The sequence below is a fragment of the Geospiza fortis genome, unplaced genomic scaffold (genome assembly GCF_000277835.1).
Source record: "Geospiza fortis unplaced genomic scaffold, GeoFor_1.0 scaffold203, whole genome shotgun sequence".
Lineage (NCBI taxonomy): Eukaryota > Metazoa > Chordata > Aves > Passeriformes > Thraupidae > Geospiza > Geospiza fortis.
In genome coordinates, this window is record NW_005054385.1 from 2,184,159 (window position 1) to 2,205,009 (window position 20,851).

General features: G+C 42.6%; 1 protein-coding gene across 1 annotated transcript in view; it reads left to right on the forward strand.

Moving 5' to 3' along the window:
• Positions 1–2: 2 nt before the first annotated feature.
• Positions 3–20,851, forward strand: part of SNX30 (sorting nexin family member 30) — a gene marked incomplete at its 5' end in the record, with an annotated part of 44,470 nt that continues 23,621 nt past the window's right edge. Inside the window, 2 exons of the mRNA XM_005425351.3 lie at positions 3–125; positions 17,887–18,075. Of these exons, the coding sequence (XP_005425408.3) occupies positions 3–125; positions 17,887–18,075 (312 nt within the window). The remainder of the gene's footprint in view (positions 126–17,886; positions 18,076–20,851) is intronic.

Sequence of the window (20,851 nt, forward strand, 5' to 3'; positions counted from 1 at the left end):
CGTCCTCCGGGCCCAAGTCGCTGCGGGAGATGCCGCATCCCCTGGCCACGTCCAGCAGCGAGGAGATGGGGCCGGCGCTCACCCCCAGCCCCGACCTGCTCCTGCCCCGCAGCATCGCCGACAAGGTATGTCCCGGGGGAAGGAGTTGCGGCATTTGAGGGGGCCTCTGGTGTTGAAGGAGAGCGGGGAGGACTGTGTGTGTGTGTTTCCCTGACGCATCCCTTTTCACCGCTTCGTCTCGCCGTGGGGAGATAAAGCCCTGGGCGCTGCTGATATCCTTTGCAAGAGCACAGAGCCGCTCCGGGGGGAGAAGACATCGTGTCCCTTGCTGCGGGGAACCGTCTCGGACACTGGTAGTCGCGCTGTCACAGGAGGGTTGCGAGAGGCAGGATTTTATTTATTTTATCTCCTGTGGCTCATACTCTACAGATAGGTGTAAATTTTTCAGGCATTGCTGCAGCTCCTTTGCCGTCTTCTTCCTGTAGTCCTCACGGGGAAGGCTTTGAGCTGGCATGATTTCCTTATCATCAGCTTGTTTGTGATTGTCCTTTCCAGCCTGAATTCCTGCTCACTTCTTCCCAGCACTAGTACCAGCACGGTGTTCTGCAGGAGTATCTGTGTTTGTTTTCCCTTCTCTAGCTCTGGCATATGTTCACAGGACACTAGCAAACTCTGTGAAGTGCCTTCCTCGTGGTAATAATTCGGTAGTGGCAGTACAGTACTGCCGATACATTAGCTACTCTTGCAAGCACTTGTATCCCTGTAGACAAGTCTTCCTGAAATTTTTAAGGTAGGATTTCCTGGGAGCAAGAACTGCAAAGGATGATGTAGGTTTAAAAACAGTTCTGGCACAGGTGGTTCGTGCATACAAGGTTTTACTGAGTTGGTGGTGGCGAGAAGTGCTTCTTCTGTGGCTGTTGTCCTGGGGAATATGGAACTGCTTCTGGTTAGGATGGATCCCTTAGGATCCAAAAGCCTTGAGGCTGTCAGCAGTGTCTAGCCCAGTACCCTCCCATGCTACAGGAGAGTAAGTCAAGGTAGCCTGGCCTCTTCAGTATTTCACCATCTGCTGTGTGCAGCTGCGATGTAGAGATTCAGCACTTCTTCCTGCCCATGTAAGGAGTCCTCTTCTTGAACATTTGCCCGCTGTTACTCTAGTGAGAAGCAAGGTTTACCTTCTCTTCCAGAACTTAGGCCTTCATCTAACAAATGAATCGATTGATGACCTGCGGAGAAAAGGGTATGTGACTAAGGCAGGGGTAGAAATTGGGGAGGTTTTTGTCTGTGATAGATGGTTTAATGATCTAACTAGGTTGTTGTCTGGCAAACCTGTAGCGATAGAAATTGGCAGCTGCCTTCACAAGTCTTGCCAGCTGAGAAGCTGCAGCTGTTGGCACGGTCCATCCACATTGCTGTATAGCTGGTGAGAAGCTGTGTTATAAGGAGTATCTTTCCCCCTATAATGTCTTTCCTCAGTTGTATTAAAGAACTTTGCTTTTGGAGTGCAAGCAAGTTTCTCTCTGCTTTACTGCTTTGAGGTTTTGAGAAGTGTATCAGTATTCCCGGCAATCTGGGAGCAGAAATAACTCTAGCTTTAGGCTTTGGTCAGCTAACTTCTCATAAGTGGGAAAGTTCTTGCCCAGTTTTTCCATCAGCAATAGAAATGAAATCCGCCTTCCTATACCCTGCATGTAGTACCATTCTGTTCTAGGCACTTGGCAGCATAGAAATACTCTAAAAGGCAGAGCAAAACTGGCTGTGGTACATGATGCTTAGACTTGAGTGCAGTTCTGTGCTTGACCTGGAAATGGCACTAGGCTATGATCCTTGCAAAATAAAAGCATATCTAGTAGGAAGAGTATATGATATTTTTTTTCCTTCTAGCTGCATTAGCAGAAAAAGCCATATGTATTATCCTGTTGATGGAAGGAAATCAACAGCTTTGCTGGGTATGGGATATTCCTTCTTCAGCTTAATATTTCACATACTGGCAAGAAAAAAATGTAGTAACTTCTTTCCCATCTCAGAAAAAAAAAAGAGTAAACAGGTGTTCTAGCTTTAAGGCAATGCCTACACTACGTATTAAGTAGTATAGAGAGGGAGTAGGGTAAGTGGAGGGAAGCACAAAAAACCACTGTTTGGGTGATTTGTATGTCTCAGTCTCAGAATCGTGGAATAGTCTGGGTTGGTAGGGAGCTCAAAGATAACCTAGTCTAACCTCTGTGCTGTGGACAGGGACACCTCACTACATCAGATTGATCAGAGCACCATCCAGTATGGCCTTGGACACTTCCAGTGTTAATCTTAAAAATCTTAATCTCTGATGATGGATTATTAACTTTTGAGAGACTGGCTTATTAATCAGCTAATAGTGCTGAGTAACTTCAATAGCTGAGTAACAAAGGGAGGTCAGCATTGAAGTGTGACTTAGGCTTAAAGCTCTGCGTTAGTTATTTATTGATACTTTACTAGGAGCTGTTCTAATCTTCTGTCTGGTCTTTTTAGAGAAATATGGTGCAAAAATCCAAGTCTCCTGCCTCAAACTGTCTTTGAGTCAGATTCTTTAAGGACAACTGTCCATATTCAGACATGTACTAGGATATCACTTTAGGAAGAGGGCTAGTGAAAATAGGTGGCCCATCGCCATGAAGTGGATAATTTGCTTTTTCTGATTTCCTGGTGTTTCCTCTGAGCAAATACTTCCTAAAATCTGCTGCAAGCTTCAAGTACCTAAGACTGAAATCCTCTGAGTGGAGAAAGTTCAAAAGTAGAGGGAGATTTTCTGCCCAGAAAGTGCTTTGATTTTTATTGCCACTGATGTATAGCATAGAAGTGGCTGAACCTCTACCATCACTGCTTTGTATTCTTTAAAGCATGCTTTTCTTACTTTTTTTTTTCCATTGAGAAAGAACACCACTTTTTCCTGAGTCAGAGAAACCTGGGGGGCAGGAACACTTGCCTCTGTATCTCCTTTTGGATTTTGGTTCAAATATGGGAATAATGTAGTATTTCAGATCCTGTGTAACTTTAATGTCTCATAAACCTTAGGCTGCTGTTCAAGAACAGTGGCTAATGCTACTAGAGCAGTAGGTCATTGGAAAGGGAAGGAAAATCTTTTGTGCTGTTTATTGAGGCCATCTAAGTAGACTAGTCTCAAGTTTTCTGAATCTTAGGAAGAAGGCTGCAGAACTTTTGTTATATCAAGTGGTGTCTTTATCCTGACTTGTAATGGACAATAGTTTTAGAAACCAGGACACCTTGACTTTTGACAGTGTCTTATCTCTTAAATGAAAAGGACATTTTAGCCAAGCACTTGACTTTTACAGTCATGCTGCAGGAAACATCAAACACTTGAGTTGTAGATTCTTGTTTCTAAAGCATTTATATATTGGCCGTGTGTTTCTGTAAAGATTTTTCTGTTCCTCTGAAATCTAATTGCTTAAAATACTGTCTTGATGCCTGAGCATCTTTGAGTGAGTGTCTTTGAGTTTATTCTCCCTTCAGCCCTGCTAGCTTTCACATATGGAGACAGCTAAAGCTGAACCTGAGTGCTACCATGTTTCTTGTGTTTTGTGGTTTTTTTCCTTTTATTTGGTTGGGGTTTTTTTTAACATCAGGTGGGAGGAGAAACATGCAGAAGAAAATAATTCCTGAAATTGCATGGCAGTTTAGTTGTAGAATTAGTTGTAAAACTGAAGCCTTGTTGGTTTAGCTTTTGGAACACATACAAGCTAATTAAGATCTTGTTTTTAGAGTAGATACACTGCTGAGGAGGGCAGGACATGGGGAAGTGTCTGAATTTCTCTCTGCCTTTTCTTTTTTAAAAAATAAGGAAGTTCTGCTTGTGCATGTGCTCAAGTTTGTCACTTTTCAATAGCAGATCTGCTCTGTGCACCAGGACAGATGCTTTGAGAATAAGGAGAAAAGGCAGTATTAATAGGTTACTGAGTTTAGAGCAGAGGTGAGAAGTAGACAATATTTTGTTCCGTGAAGACTTGGATTCAGGCCCTCTGAGGCTATGCAGATTTAGTAGGCTGCTGCTAAGATTTGGAAGTGCCAGGCTGTGCAGAGTTAGAAAGGAAGTGTTCTGTATGGCTTAGTTCCGCTATCGTCTAGCTGTGGTCCCTCTAGACTTGTATAATCTAAGAGTATCTTCCTAACATGGTGGTGTTGGCTATTCTTGCTGTGGTCTGCCTTGAGACTGGCAGCTGTCTGATAAGAGTCCTGATTCACATCACTGGTTTCTTGCCAAGAACTCCAAAACATTTCATATCCCACCTGTCCTACGACTTGGGCTCCCTTGTTTTTCAGACATTTCTGACTGCTATTTCTGTACTTGTGACCAGCTATCCGTAACTTTCTCAGCTTTTATTCTTGGAAGCTCTGCCTACCTTGTTTTTGCGTCAGTTAACTCTATACAGCTGATGGGAGCTTCAAGGCGGTTTGACAGGCAGTATATCAAGCAGATACCAGAGCTGATGTGGAATACCAGGCTTGTAGTGAATGCATAACTTGAATTTGCTAGTTCATGGAGATGGACTCTAAAACTCCTACTGCAAACTTCTGGTTACTAACTGAAGACTATTGTTTGCATGCTCCTCTGTTTCCGAGTTACCACTCTGGTGAATTCCTAGACTTCTTATTAGCACCTTGTCAAATATACTTGGTGTTTGCTGGAGTGCTGTTACATAGCACTTACTCTGAAAGGGAGCCTGGCACCTCTCCAATTCCAAAAAACATACTGGGAGTTTGAAGCGCTACTTCCAGCCTCCTTGGTTGCTATTTTATGATTATTGCTTTTAACTTTATCCACCTACAGATGAAACCAGTTTGCAGTATAATCTGAAAACTTAAAATAGATCTGCATGAGCTTCTACAAACTTCTTCATTCTCTGACTAGATGAGAACTTAGACTGGCACCGTGTATTGTTCTTAAAGGAAGCTGGAGGTAAATTCTCAGTTGTGGGAGAGACTGAAGACTGTAGAAAGTCAAACTGAGGTTGGCAAACTTGGGAAACAGTGTCAGTATAGATGGGTTGATCTCTGCTCCTATCTACAGGATGCAAAAATGACAGTCGCAGGGAAATTGAGGCTAGAAGACACTTCTGCATATTGTCTTGTCCAACCTTTTGGCTCAGATAGGCCAGGCTCCCCAGGATGCTGTGAAGTTGTTTTTTGAACAGCTTTCTGGGCATCCTCTTCCTGCATCCAGTCACCCACAAAGTAAAATATATTTTTCATGTTTAAGTGAAACTTCCAGTATTTAAATATTCGCTGAAAAGAGTCTGTTACTTCCTTCTGTACACGGTTCCATTAAATATTTATCCTTACTGATAAGATTCCCTGAGCATTATTATCTCCAGGCTGTTTGCCTTCTTTGCCTTGAGGCATGTTGTTGGCTCTTGGTCAACTTTTCCATCGCTGTCTGTGGGGTTTTTTTTTCATTCCCCATGCCAAACTTCTTTTCAGTTGATCAGCCTCCAGCACACGCTGCTGCATGGGGTTGCTCCTGGCAGGTGCATGACTTTGCGTTTCCTCATACTGAATTTTTTGAGGCATCCCACAGCCCATTTCTCCAGCGTGTTGTGGTCTTCCTCAGTGACAGCACAGACATCTGATCAAGCATTCTATACAGTTGTGTACTCTCAGTACACTTGCTGAGGATGTACCCTGTTCCATCGTTTAGGTCCTTAACGATTACAGTTGCCTTCACGTTTAGAAATGGGAAAGGGTACTTTCATGGTATCTTACACCATAGGTGCTCTAGTACTGTTGTGAAACTCAGTGGTCTCTATGAAACTCAGTGGTCTCTATGAAACAAGCCAGTTTCTTGAATTGGCAATTCACTTCTTTTTTGAACAAGATGAAGGATGGCTAGCAAGTTAGAACAAACACTTGAATCAGCGTAACTATTTTAGTACCATTACTTTTTCAATCTCTCCTGGTAAAGCTAAACATAGCTTTTACTGTACAACACTATTATTACTTTGTGGTTCTTACTTCAGCTTAATGGAGGGGAGGGGTGTATACTTTGAGGTTGACTTCAGTGTTGCACAGCTTTCATAATATTTTCAACAGGATTGCTTCATACATAATGAGATAGAGTATTGGAAACATATTCAGAGCATACATAGAGCAACTTGGTTCTTCAGACAGATTTCAGAAGGATGAGTCTTGGAGTAACTTGTTAGCCATGGTGGAAAAAGTTATGCTTGATGTTGGGAAGGAACCCTCAGCTGCCTGTGCTGGAGTGCCTTAAACTTACCCAAGTAGCTGAATGCTTTCCAACCTCATTCATGGATGGGAAGGGATAACTACTTTGGTAACGAAGTTCTCTTATTACCGTTGTATGGGGACTTCCTCCTACTATCAGTGCCTCAGGAAGCATGTCCCTGTAATTAATGGTGGGAGGGGCAGAGGATAAAGAATGAAGGTTTGCTATTGACACACCTATCTGAGAGACCTCAGTTCCTAGATTTATGTGCAAACTGTTGTCCTGGTGTCTTCTAGCATAGTGGTGTACTCTTGTGGTATCTTAAACAGATGGTCTGGCTGTCACATGCTGCTCCGGCACTGAGCTGGGAGACTGCTCTCTGTAAAGCAGGTCAGGAGACAAGGCAGGCAGCTCTTTTGGTGCAGTGGACTTAGTGCTACTCCAAGAAAATCTACTTGCCACACCTGAAATGCATATTTAAGATTGTAACTTGCATGTGCTTTAAGTCTGCGGAAGACTTTTTATAAGTCCGTTTAAAATGTGATTTTATCTTGTGTATTTCTCAGAAATAACTTCGCTGAGGCTTGTTCTCAGCTGACCATAAGCAAGATCTTGCGTGTTGTAAGATCTGTACTGACTCTTTAAGTTGTGACGGAGTTGACTGCCTGAGCCTGGATTCCAGTGCACCTGAAATTTCCAGGATCTTGTGGCTGGGAAAAGCTGCTTGCATCATTAGGACGTAATGGTGGAAAAAGTCTGAACTCCACCATGGCAGCTATAACTGTGAAGTAAAATCTGTGGAAAGTTACTCTTAATGAATTATTGAGAAACAAGGGGGAAGAGTTTCTTTCCAGTTACTAAGAGCAATAACTGACAGCAAGGTAGTTACTAGCTACCAGTTGCTATCAGTTCAATTACCAGTTGAAGATGGAAAAAAACTCTAGTAGGCTGTGATTATTTTAATCAGTTATCATTTCCATTGCCAGTCCAGCTTAAATGGCCTTCAAAAAGGGCAGGAAGGGAGAGACAGAGGGAACTACTTACTACTCAGCCACACCTCAGTCCCTGGAAGCGTGATGGAACAATGAATTTTGGTAGCTATCTTTATCCAGAGAGGATGAAAAGGTGATCAGAAGTAGTCAGCATGGATTCACTAAATCATGCTTGACCAACCTGATTGCTGGCTGTGAAGAAACAGCTACTTGTTGGATGAGCAGTGGATGTTGTCTTCAGAAAGGCTTCCAGCACTGTCTCTTAAAACATCCTCATAGGGAAACTCAGGGAGAGTGGACTGGATGAGTGGACAGGGAGGTGGATTGAGAACTGGCTGAACAGCAGATCCCAGAGTCATAATCAATGGCACATGCTGTATTTTGGGGGCCTGTCCCTAGTGGTGTCTCCCACCAATGGTGGCTCCAGTCTTGTTTAATTTATCCATCAATGACTTGGGTGAAGAGCAGAGGCCTCCTCAGCAATTTCACTGACAGCACAAAGCTGGGAGCAGTGGCCGATAGCCCAGAGGGCTGTGCAGCCCTTCAGAAGGACCTCAGCAGCCTGGAGAGATGGGCACAGAGGAACCTTCTGAAAGTCAGCCAAGGCAAGTGCAGGGTCCTGCAGCTGGGGAGGAGCAACCCCAGGCACCAGCACAGCCTGGGGGTGACCTGCTGGGAAGCAGCTCTGTGGACAAGGAGCTGGGGGTCCTGTGGACAGCAAGCTCTCCATGAGCCAGCAGTGCCCTGGTGGCCAAGAAGGCCTGTGACATCCTGGGCTGCATCATGAAGAGCAGCGCCAGCAGGCTGAGGGAGATGAACCCTGCCCCTCTACTCAGCCCTGGTGCAGCCTCACCTGGAATGCTGTGTCCAATTCTGGGCTCCTCAGTACAAGAAAGGCATGGAACTCCTGGAGCAGGTCTAGCAGAGGGCATCAAAGATGATTAAGGGAATGGAGCATCTCTTAGGGAAGAAAGGCTGATGGACTTGGGGCTTTTCAGCCTTGAGAAGAGGCAGCTGAGAGAATCTCATCAATGCTGATGAGTATCTGAAGGGAGGGTGTCAAGAGGATGGACCAGGCTCTTCCCAGAGGTGCCAAGCTATGCAACAAAGACCAGTGAAGCAGACACATGCACGAGAAGTTCCAGCTGAATATGAAGAAGAGCTTTACTGCGTAAGAGATGGAGCACTGAACAGGCTGCTCATAGAGGTGTGTTCTCACTAGAGATATTCAAGAACTGTCTGGGTGCAGTAATGTGCAACATGCTCTGGGTTAATGCTGCTTGATCAGGAAGGCTGGGCCAGATGACCCAATGTGATTCCTTCCAACCTTACCTATTCTGCGATTCTGTGTTTTGACAGGTGAATTTATGGGACAAATTCTACTTTATCAATTGGGTAGGTCAAGGGATGGAAAGAGATGTTGTCTTCATCTGGAGGTGATGTTACAATACCAAAACTGTTGGTTCTCCACCAGATATTTCACTTAAATCAAGAGGTATTTATTAGAGTAAGCGCTTAAGTGATACTGGTCAGTGGAACTAAGTGAAATGGTTCTGAAAACTGAGACAATAATCCAAAGTTCATACAACAGGCAAGGAAAGAGTTTAGCCAAGAGCTGTGATCGGTGTGGTCCAGAAAGCATAAATCCTGTTAGAGAGCATTATTGTCGTAGAGCCACATTCAGAGCTTCTACACTGTGACTTTTGTGAAGCGATACACTACAGGTGACATGCTACTTTGGAAGTGAAAGTGGTGGTGTCTGTAACCCTTAAAGATGAGTTTCTCCTTTGTCGTCTTAGGTATCTTGGTTGAAGACAAGCTTTGCACAAACGCATGGGAGCAAAGACATGGGAAAAATGTGTAGTACTCTGGTTTGCAGGAAAATGTAGAGAATGTAAAATGTAAACTTGCTTTTAGATCACGCCTCAAATTACAGAGACCTGTGAGAATGACAACCTCACTTCCTGTCTTGGAGTGATCAATAGTATTACTAGTGGAGTGATCTGTAGTGTTATTAGTAATGGGAGGCTTACAGCACTGAAGGACATGTTTTTGTCATGATTATCAATCTGTGCTTTGACTTCATGCTGAGTTTAAGTCTGAAAAAGCTCCCCTACCTTAAAGTTTCTTTTCACTCACTTTTCCAGTAAGCTTGAATGATTCTGTGTGTTCCTTGAAAAGGGATCCTTTGCAGACAGGTGTTGCTCAGGAGCTGGGAAGCCTCCTCCCCATCACTGGTGCAGATGGTGCTAGGAGCAGGCACTGTGAGCTAATTCTGTGGTGAAAGCAGTGGCATCTGGTAGTGATAGACTACCCAGACTACCCAGAAGCTCATGATTTTCTGGGTGGAACCTTTGCTTTAGCTTTTTAGATGCTAGAATAACGCAAATTGAGCGAAATTTTTGAATACTGACAAGATGAAATTGTGGGGTTTGGATTGTTGCCCAGAAAATCTGTGGACATCTTTAATCAATGCCATTTATTGCAAGTGATCATCCTGACCTCTTCACAATTTGTACGATGACTCCCAGTGTGCTGGCCAGCCTGCTCCTGGATCAGTATACTTCACTTGAAGCCATGTGTGTAACTCTTATGTGCCTTTGTGGCTGTGATAAGCCTAGACTATTAACTAAAATGTGTTTCTCTACATAGATTAGTCTGTAGATCTCGAGTTACTGTGGTTTGAGCTGGCCCAATGCCAGGCACCCATGAAAGCTGTTCGCTCACCATCTCCTGCCATAGCTGGGCTGTGGAGAGAAAGAAAATTAATGAAGGGTTCATGAATTGAGATAAGGACCAGGAGAAAACACTTCAAGGGAAAAACAGGCTCAATTTAAGTTACAAAGTGAATTTATAACTGTAAAGAATCAGAGGAGGATAATGTGAAGTCAAATAAGCCCTTAAACACCTTTTTCCCCCTAGCTCCTCCCTCTTTCCCACCGACAGCACAGGGAGACAGGGCATGGGAATTTTGGTCAGTTCATCACCGAGATTTTTTTCCACTTCTCCAGGAGAGGAGTCCTTCCCCTGTCAGGCCGTGGGGTCCCTCCTCTGGGAGACAGTTCTCCATGAACTTCTCCAGCATGGGTCCACTCTCACAGACAGCAGCCACACTGCACCTGCTGCAGCAGGAACTCCCCCCTTGGGCAGACAGTCCTCCCAAAACTGCTGCAGCATGGGTCACTTTTTCCACAGAGTGCAGTCCTCCAAGACCAGGCTGGCTGCTCCAGCCTGGAACAAAAGCCTTCTCCACCAAGTCTCCTGCTGGATCACAGCCTCCTCCAGACATCCACCTGCTCCGGCATGGGCGCTTCCCCCACGGGCTGTGGGTGGATCTCTGCATCCCCCATGGATCTCTGCGGGCTTCAGGTGGATCTCTGCATCCCCTGTGGATCCCCATGGCTGTGGGTGGATCTCTGTATCTCCCATGGATCCCCACACGCTGCAGGGGCACAACTGTTTCACCATGGTCTCACCACAGCCTGCAAGAGGAATCTTAGCACCTCCTCCCCCTCCTTCTGACCTTGGTGTCTCCCTGTTGTTTCCTTCGCATGTTCTCACCTCCTTCTCTTCTCTGACTAGAAGCAAAAACCAGTGACTTTGTTTTGGTTTTCTTCTTAAATATGTTATCAGAGAGGTGTTACCAACTTCTCTAGTTTTGGCCGGCAGCAATCTTCAGAGCCATCAGGGATTGGCTCTGCTGGACACTGTGGAAGCTTCCAGCAACTTCTCACAGAAGCCACCTCTGTGGCCCCCCGGCTACCAGAAACCAGGCTGTGTAAAACCAATACAAAAGTCCATCAGTCTCTGTAGATAATTTTCTTATTGTGAGGAAATATTTTGGGATTGCTTTTCCTCAGCTTTTCTCCTCAAAGCAGCAACTAAAGCGGTCATGCTGTGTGGGTTTTGGTTTGGGTTTGTTTGGTTTGGTTAGGTTAGGGTTGTTTGTGGGTTGTTTGGTTAGGTTGCTGTGTTTGTTTGGTTTGGTTAGTGTTGTTTTTTCTTTCTTTCAACAGATAAGCACTTTGTTTATTTTATCCCTTTGAGAGCAAATGCCTTTCTACTGGAAAATGTCTTGTATATCGGCAAGTGTGATAGAGGGATATCACTTAAATTGCACCTGCATAAACTAACTCTGAGAGCTTCTCCAAGAGTACACTCCTCCAGGTCTTCCAGGGCATGAGATGTGAACATGAATTCTCCCCTCTAAGTTATCTTTGCTTCTGGCCTCTGTTACTTGCACAGTGGTACCTTGTCAGTCTGACTTGCTCTCACAAAATCTTCGCTGGTCTGTGTCAGGAAAACTATTGCAAGTCATCTGAAACAGAGAGCATGAGGGAACCCACATTGTAGTGTATGCATATTCTTTCTTGATTAAATGAAATGCTCACCAGGATGCTGCAGTGCTTTCCACTTTGCATCTGTTGACATTGAAAAAACCCAGCATATTACTGTTTGCTCTCAAAAGCCAAAAGAGCAGTTTGGTGACACTGGGTAGCTAGATAACAGATGTAACTAAACCTGCTTCTAGAGAGTGAAGGGAAAACCCCAACTTCTTCATGGTATATCTGCAGAGGTTTAACAGGAAATTGTATCTCTCTAGGAGAAGGCAGTTTAGTTTGGACAAGCTTAATAAACTGTTCCATCTGTAATCAGATATAAATCTAGTTTCTTGGATTGGGAATGATTCCTAGTCATATGCAGGATTCAAGTTTTCCTGCTCATGGTCTGAAAATGAACAGTGTTTTTGGCTGTGGGGATTTATTTTTTTTTAAATCCAGTTGAGTATGACAGCCTTGTTCTTTCCATCCCTTCTGTGTCCACAGCATTCTCTCTTCTGCACTCTGTATGCCCACTTTGGTGCCTTAAATTAACTGTTCAAAAGCAAGCGCAAGAGGCTGGGACATGTCCTATCTCAGACATGTGAAGAAACAGAAGTGGCCTCTAAAAAACAAAATCTGATGTTCCTGCCTGATACAGAAGGAAATTGAATATATATAAAGGGGAAGTAAATGCATTTTCTTCTGTTGTTCTGTATCTAGCTGGTATTGAATAACAGTATTGTGTAGACTGAAATTTCACTAAACAGGTAGGTCTTCTGATAGAGTACTGTACATGGATGAGCTAATCTAGGTGTGCTGGAAGATTCAGAAATGCTTTTTCTTTCTACATGGAGTTGACCTATACAAAAAATACCTACATTCAAAACTTGCTGGGATAAGACAAGGACTGTTATGAATAGATCTGTGAAAGCCCAATTCATGTAAGCTTTTATAGTGCCCTCAGGAATGTTTGTGTCTAAACCACTTCAGTTTTCCAGTCACTGGCTACCATTCTCCTATATGACTTACTGTCATGTACTGAAGGTATGGAGATAAAAGTGTTCCAAAACCCAGCTATAACTGTGTGGAATTGTTGTCTGCTTAACATGGCTCTGTCATTGTGTCTCTGTGGAATGAATGGCAAAAAGCAATGGAACACCTTGAAACAGAAGGAGAAAGCCTACAGCACTCTGAATTTCAGAAGTGAAGCAATGGGGTTCTAGGAGCAGTATAGGCCTGGCTCTCAGATCTCTAAGTTATGCACGGGTATTTAGGGTTAAGTGCACCTCTAAACAGCAACATTTCTAAATGTCTGTTAGTGTCACACAGTACTTGTTGAATGGGAGCAGTGTGCCTGCAGCATCACATGGGTTCAGGGTAACTCTTAGCAGAGTTGAGTTTATTCCTGCTTGGAAGACCTGGCTGAGCCACATCTTCTGCTTCTTCATGGACTGCTGCTTTGACAGCAAATCTATCTGGTTAAGCTGTACACTTGCTCAGGCAGGATAGGTGAAAGCTAGCATTCAGTTTCTGGAAACTGTAATATTGACTAGTTGCTTGTAGCTCTGGAGAAGACTCCATGGTCTTCACAATAAAACGATACCTATGGAAATTTAGGCCCTCAAGGTTGAGTCCTGGATGCTTCCTCTGGCAAACTACTCCCTGAGGGGAGGCTGCCATCCAGAAGACTGAATACCAGACTCCTGAAGTTTCTACTTTGTGTGGATCCAAACTGCTCTGTAAGTGGAATTGTGGAAAATCTCCTGGGAGAAGATGACAATTGGAAACTTCCCAACTAATTTTGAATCTCACATGCAGACTTCTAGTATAAAAAATTCAGCTGAATTTTATGTTGGGATGAAGTGAACTTCTTGATAGATTTAATATCTATTTCTGGGCTGGCTGACTAGTCAAGGTGTTTGGAGAGCATCATTTAGCAAACTAATGTGAACCAGCCTTACCAGATGGCAGCCTGCATAGTTGTCATGTTGCATTTCCAACACAGGCAGTTTGGTCCTACTTGCCTGGTACTGTAGGATACCAAACATGCTGCTAAAATCAGCTGACTTCTGTACCCATAAATTCAGGTGTCTTGTGGAATTCTGGGAACTTCATAGGAATGCATGAAAAGCCTGCTCTTGTGATTGTTTCAGAGCTGTATGCAAGAACCAGTAGCTCATGAACCTGGTAGTCTGAATATCACACTGTATCTACTATCACACTTGTGATCCAGGCCTTGCTACACCTTGACCTGACCTACTTCAACAGATGACAAAGCTGTTTAGACTGTCCTGAGGAAGTGGGGGACAGAGACTAAGAATCTTTACTCTTTACTTTAGAAAAAGCTTTGAAACTTTGGAAAAATCTTTGTGGATGCTCGCTAAGAAGTGAAGAATGTTTTGGCAGAACATGTTCTCCAAACCACCTTGCCTGGCTAACCAGGAGCAGCCTCCCCTCCTGTCTGCTGTGGGACTGCTCAGCTTTATGGCAGACTGAGTACTGTGAGTAACAGGTACTTTGACAAAAGGCTCTGAAAGCAGTAGGTACCTGCTGTGACCAGGACTGTGCTGGTCTCTGATAATACTACCTCAGAGAGTTACTTAAAACATGGATAGGCAGCTACTTGGTGCCCTAAAGGTTAAGCTGATGCATGAGCCACTGGCACTGATGTCAGACGCAGCTTGCTAGCTTGTTTATATAAAATGGATAATACTAGCCAGTATTTCAGATGCTTTTGGGTATGATAGTTGTACCAACAGGTAGAAACACTGGTGGCTGCGTATCTCCTTTCCTACTAGGCTCTGCAGAACATACTCCTCTTTCTGTGGTAAAAGCAGACTAACACAAATGGTGCAGTCTTGTTTCCTGAACACCAAAAAAAGAAAAAAATTAAATCACCCAAGTCTCATGGAAGAAGGGCTGGGAAATTAACATGACATGGAGGTGCTCTGATGGTAGGATTACAACCTGAGGTATCTTGCTGTCATACTTCAAAGCCTGTTTCTTTCTACCAATAGCATAAGACTTCAGCAAAACTGATCCTGCGTACTGTTAAATGAGGATTCAGCAGCTATATGTGTTGTTTCTAGTGCACTTAGCTAGGAGGTTCCACCCTTTCAGGAGGAGAAATAGTTAGCTTCTAACTTGGCTTTCATTTACTGAAAAGTAGCCAAGTAGCAGGGTACGATGCCAGCTGTCTTTTCCAGGGGACGATCCTGCAGATGAGGCAGTACGGCGCAGTAACACATCTTCTGTCCTTTCCCCACCACCACAGCTAGCAGCTCTCCTGATTTGAACCACTGCTGGTACAGAAGCTTTGCTTGATGTAGGTCTGGTGTGTTTTCATCCAATGTAGAGCTATCGCAGCTTTTAACACCCAAGACATTCCACAGGACCCATGACTGCAAGAATACACTCAAGTGCAATGAAATGAATTCAGACCTTCACAGATTTCTGTGCTGCTGAAAATGTGCAAGACGTACTTGTATGTTATTGTAACTTCCCAAGAGAATTAGTAAGGAAAGTGCTAACTTCATACTAACTGGCTAGCAGCTAACTGACTGCAAGCTCCGTCTTTGGTTCTTTTTCTAGATTCTCATATTTTAAGCAGGTTCCATCACATGCTTTAAGCTCTCTTTTGGAAAAGTTTTATTACAAGCTTTTGAGATCTCCTGTGGAATCAGGCTTAAGTTGTTTTTGCAAGTTAATTGTCCTACTGGAAGCTTAGAATATGACTGGCTGCAGTTCTGGCACAACTTGTACGTTAATGCTTAATGCACATGGGCAATGATGAGCTGTCTTTTCCTTTGGAAACAGAAACAAATTTGTCTTCTGTGGTATGAAGCTACTGTGGTATCCCAAGGTTTGCTTTGCTTTTTACTCTGCTCAGCCAAATTCTCTTGTCTAGCTGAACTGCAGATTTTCTGAAGCCATCTCCTGTTGTTAACCCTATCCTGTCTACTGCTCATTTTGTTTCTGTAATTTCAACAGAACTTCTTATCTACTGAGTTATTGTGCCATTGCTTCCTCCTGTTGTATGTGTTCCTCCTATGCTGAGTCTGAGCAAGATGCTTGTGTAGTTTGAAGCGTGTACCTCATGTCTGAGCTGGCGAGCTGTGCGTTGCTTTTCCTGCTCTGTTGTCCTCTTGAGAGCGTTTGAGTGCCTGCCTTCCTGTCTTGCTCACCTGCCAGTTAAATCTGAAACCATCTATTTGTTGGCAGCCGCTTCTGTACATTAGCTGAGGGAGCATATCTAACCTCAGTTAGTACACAATAGTTTACATTACCCCTTTCCCAAAATGTCTAGGCTAAACAATTATTTTCTCTACTTCATAAGGCAGCCCTCAAGGTAAAGAGCAATGCTGCCACAGTTCTACAGTACTGCAACAGACAGATGGCTCTTTATGAAATCTCAGTACACCCATGATGATGGGCAACAATGACTGGTAGAAATTTAGCTGTGATTTTAGCCATTATCAAAAGCTGACCTTTGTAAGTAACTTTTACCTCAAAGCTCCTGCCTGTGATTCTGTACCTTTGCCTAAAGGAGCATTGATGAACAGAGGGGGGTCTCATTGACATGTGATTGCTTTGCTAAGATGTTATGTTTTGTCTAGCCACTTAGAGTTGTGTGAAGTTAGGTCTAGGAAGTAATTGTGTAACTAAAACACTTCTAGTTAATGTGGTGCTTAGCTGTAGTGATTTTTCTCTGTTTAGCAACAAGGGAAATCACTCTGTGGATAAATCTATTCCTGTGTTACTATTAAAAAGATGCCAACAAAAAACTATCCTGTCTTCTCTGAAAAGAAGAGCCATTGATCCTTAGGACTTTCTCAGTACAACTTGTTGCACACTGACAGCTCCCTCTGCTATAAAACCAGAGTAAAGAACGTGTTAAGTTGCTGTGATATTTATGCAAGTGCAATGTGAAAAACACCAATCATTTGTTTTTAAAATATTAAAAGTTTAATAGTAATAAAATGGTTATAAAAATAGTAATACAGTTAGAGTAATAATAATTTGGACAATTTGAATTAGTACAATATGAGACAATAGAAACAAAGAGTTACAGACGTCTGGGTACCTTTTTCTGGGCAGCACAAGCCCGAAAAAGGACACCACGTTAACAGAGGATTAACCCTTAAAAACAATAGCCTCTTGCATATTCATATACTTCATACATGATGCATAAATTCCATTCAAATACAGGATGCTGTCTGCTCATAGTAAACTTCTTCCTCTGAATCCTAACAGCACCTTGAAGGTGGGAAGAAGTTCGTTTCTTCTGATACGAGGGCAATAAATTCTTTTTCTCGGAAAGATTTAGGTGTCCTGTGGCTGCTATCTCGCTGCGAGTCCTTTCTTTAAAAAAAGTATCCTACATAGCATAGTTTCTATTTTAACATTTTTTATAACCTAAAACTATATTTAACACACTACTTAAGAGAATTAATACAGCATTACTTTTTAACACAACACATATAATATTCATTTTAGTATTTACAAAAAGCCAATCACAAAATACGCATTTTTCACATGCAATAACTACTGTTATGGAGTACTTGGTTTGTATTGAAGTATGAGATTTGAAGGTGTGTGGATGTACCAAGTTAACTATAAAGTTGTTTTGCTGTATTTTTCTTCCTAAAATAGCATCTTGCTGGATCTTTTGGCCTCTGTCTTCTCTAGGTGCTGGATGACACTCTTAGGCTGGGGAGAATGGGAGTGAGGACTGCTCCAAGGAAAAAGTAGTGCTTTCATTTGCTTTAGGACTCCAAAAGGGAGGTGTGCCTAGACACTTTTGCGGGAGAGTATGATCTGTGGCTGTTGTGTACTGCAGTGATGGCAGTTCAGACTCTGGCTGCTGTGAACATGTGTGGAGGTTAATGGACTGGATGGGAGGCCTCTGATGAAAGTTTTGCTCCTTCCTCCACCATAGGAGTCTCCAGAGGTGAAAGCTTACTGCATTCCAGACAACTGAACTGTTGCCATTTCGCCTGAAACCTGTCTTATAAGGTCTCTTGATTTGCCTAGCTGTTTTGTTTTCAGTCTAGGTTGGCTCAGTTTCACCAGGAAGTGTTGGTTCAGCAATGCTGTCCTTCGTTAGGAATTGAAAGCAGGTTGTGCTGTACTTAGGGAAGGTGTATTGGTAGTGTGCTTTATCCTCAGCTTAATGCTTGAAGATTTTAGTATGTTGCCCAGGTGTCCTGGAAAAGGGTGGTCCTTGGAGATGCTGAAACAAACAACCCTTATAATATATCAGAGAAGCTTGTCTGTGGTGTCTTTGAAAATACTATGTTTAACCTTGAATCTGTTAAGCTTATTAATAACTTCCTTTTTTTTTTTCTCTCCAATACAGGATCTCAGCCTGCCCAATGGCACACCCGTAGACACTTCTAGCCCGGCCTCCTCCTCATCTCTCCTCAACAGACTACAGCTGGATGATGACTTGGATGTGGAAACTAGAGACCTCTTTGTTACTGTTGATGATCCCAAAAAACATGTGTGCACAATGGAGACATATATTACATACAGGGTTACAACAAAGGTACAAAGCAATATTCTCTTTCCTAGTACTTCCTTCTATGTGGAATAACTGTAGGGCATGCTGGATATTCACATCTTGCACTGTTTTCCTATCTTAAGGAACTTAGTGTCTTTTGGTACCTTGTCAATGTGTTGAAGATGTGACTTTTCTTAGCAGAACTTAGTGTCTGAAGTTGTGAAAAAAGCTTTTAACATGTCAACGTTTATTTTTTTTTTGTTTCTGATTCCCAAATAGAACTGTTTGTAAACTTGCAAGGCCAGTTTCTCTCATTAACTTCACAGTTTGTTCTTTTAAGTAATCTGACACTCACTTGGTTTGAGTTCCCTTAAAGTGAATGTGCCTTGTTACTCGTTCACTGTTAAACATCTCACTTTTTGTGTCTATCCTTTTCTGAAATGCTTTAAGCTTGTTGCTGGAAGTGTTTTCTACATTTCCTCTGTTATCCACTAAAATCATAGTCTTGATCCTTGGCTGTAAACTAGCTTTCATGCTGTTGCTGGTTCAGATAGCTCTACAGCTGATAATAAAATGAAGTAGCCTAAGAATGCTGCTGCCAACCAAAAGTGGCTGGAGATTATTTCAGCACCTGTTGTAGTTCAGTCATGAATGTAATCTATATAATTTATATGAAAAGTGATCTGAAAAGTCCACTACATTCACAGCTGAAATATTGATTCCTCTTAACTAACTCATTCTTATTATAATGAGCTCCTAGGTGATGTTGACATGTGCTTTGGGCACTTGTAGTTACCAAGGCAAAAGGTGTTCTCTAACATTACTGGTAATATACTTGATATATTTGTCCAGAAATATTAACGTTCCTCCAGCCCACTTAGATGGCAGTATGTACTGGAGCAAATATTTTCCACAGAGATAAGAAACCTTTACAGGCCACAGATAATTTTTTTCCAAATGTCCGCTTCAAAGTTTCACTTCAGACTGCACAGGAGAAAATGGAGTTTCTCTAAAATAGTAACTTAACTCTTCCTGCACATTTAACGCAGTTCTGTAATTTATTTTTACTCTAATTGTCTTAATCTTGCAGGAAACACTGTATCTTTTTTACTTCGAGCAGTTTAGCCTTCAGCTATTACTTCTTCAGAAGGAATAGGAACCACAAAATAAAATGCATCTTTCCACAGAGAAATGGCTAAAATTGGCTAATGTTGTTTCTCTCAAATTAAGATTCATATTATTCTGCCAATATAAAATATTTCTATATAGTGGTACCCTAATAATGTTCCTATGCTTGGAAATCCTAATGTTCAAGGGTTCCTTTTCTTTTTGAAGCAGAACTCTGAAACATGGCCAAGGTCTTTACCAGAAGTATTTAGATCAGAAGTATTACCAAACAGTGTCTCTTTTCTTATTTAAAAAATAACTCTGTACTTCTGATTCCTACCTGTCTGTTAATACTTGTTTTATTTTGGGTCTCATTGTAGCACATGATTCTGCTATATCATACCATTGCAATGCAATTATGAAACTGAGTAAGTTGTTCTTCTGAATCACCATGAAATCCTCATCTCTTTAGTTTTATTATTTGTGGAAACTTCTGGTTAATCTCTAGGGTCAGAACCTCTAGGACTGTCTAGGACTATCATTGTTCAAGACTTAACAGTATTAATGGTGTAACGCATTCGTGCCCTACAAACAAGGTGTCTTCCGTGGCAAGCTAATTGCCAATTAGCCATTGTATCTGCAAGCAGTAATTAAACATGGCAAAAAGGCTGCACAAGAATAATCCATGGAGTGAGATGAGAAGCCTTGCAACACCTCCCTTATAGCCTTGCAGGAAAGAAGTTTGAGGCCTTGCTGGTGACTCTGAATGAAGAGGCAGGGATGGCTGGGGTTTTTTTCTTCTCTACGGGAGAATGCTTCTGGAACCTCAAAGGTCTGAATAAACATAGGTCATGGAATGAGTTATTCTGAGGACTGAAAAGCAGCATCACCAGGGGAGTTGCTAATGCTGTAATGTGTGGTTGTGACGGGATACCACTGTAGGGAAGAGTGTAGACTGATCACAGTCTCATTTGTGTTGTGTGGGGTTTTTTTCCCTCTTTGTTTTTACAGGTCCTTCATTCTAATAGGAAAAAAAAAGTCTTGCAGTATGCCCCGTGCTTTTCATCTTCTCATACCTTTGTCAGCCGGTGGTGGTGACTGAGGAAGGGTCAAAACGTTGGCTTGAAAAGGAAGACTTAAGAGTTTACTTGATCCTGCTTGTGTACCTGTTTTCACAGCTCCCTAGTAAGAGCCAGGTAGCATTCCCTAGCCTGTCTTGTCCATGAACACATTTAAAGAATGTAATGGTAATTGTCCAGCTAACAAGAAAGTGATTCAGGACTGACTTCCTTGATTCTCTCATATCCTGTGTTCATCTTGCTAATGCAGTTACTAATGCAAGTTAGTAAGCAGTTTCCTTACAGAGGGGGGCTGGTGAAACTGTAAAGGTAGGTTGTGATGGAACTTAATGGGTCATGACTGTGATGACTGAAGTGTCTTTGTGTCCTTCAGATAGATGGAGGTGCATTTTAGGGAGACTTTAACAAACAGAGTTCTTTTTTAGGAAGAAAGGGGAAAGTAAAGCTTGACCATATCAAGTCATCTCTCCTGAGAAAACATAAATAAGTGTACTTCTAACTTCACTTTCATTGTACTTTCTAGGATGGCAAGGCCTTCTTCTGTGCCTTTTCCCATGGAGGTCTGAACAGCTGAGTGCCATTGCTCAGAGTAATGCAGTTGCTCTGCAGGCTTGAAGGGAGAGTCTTTTCAAACC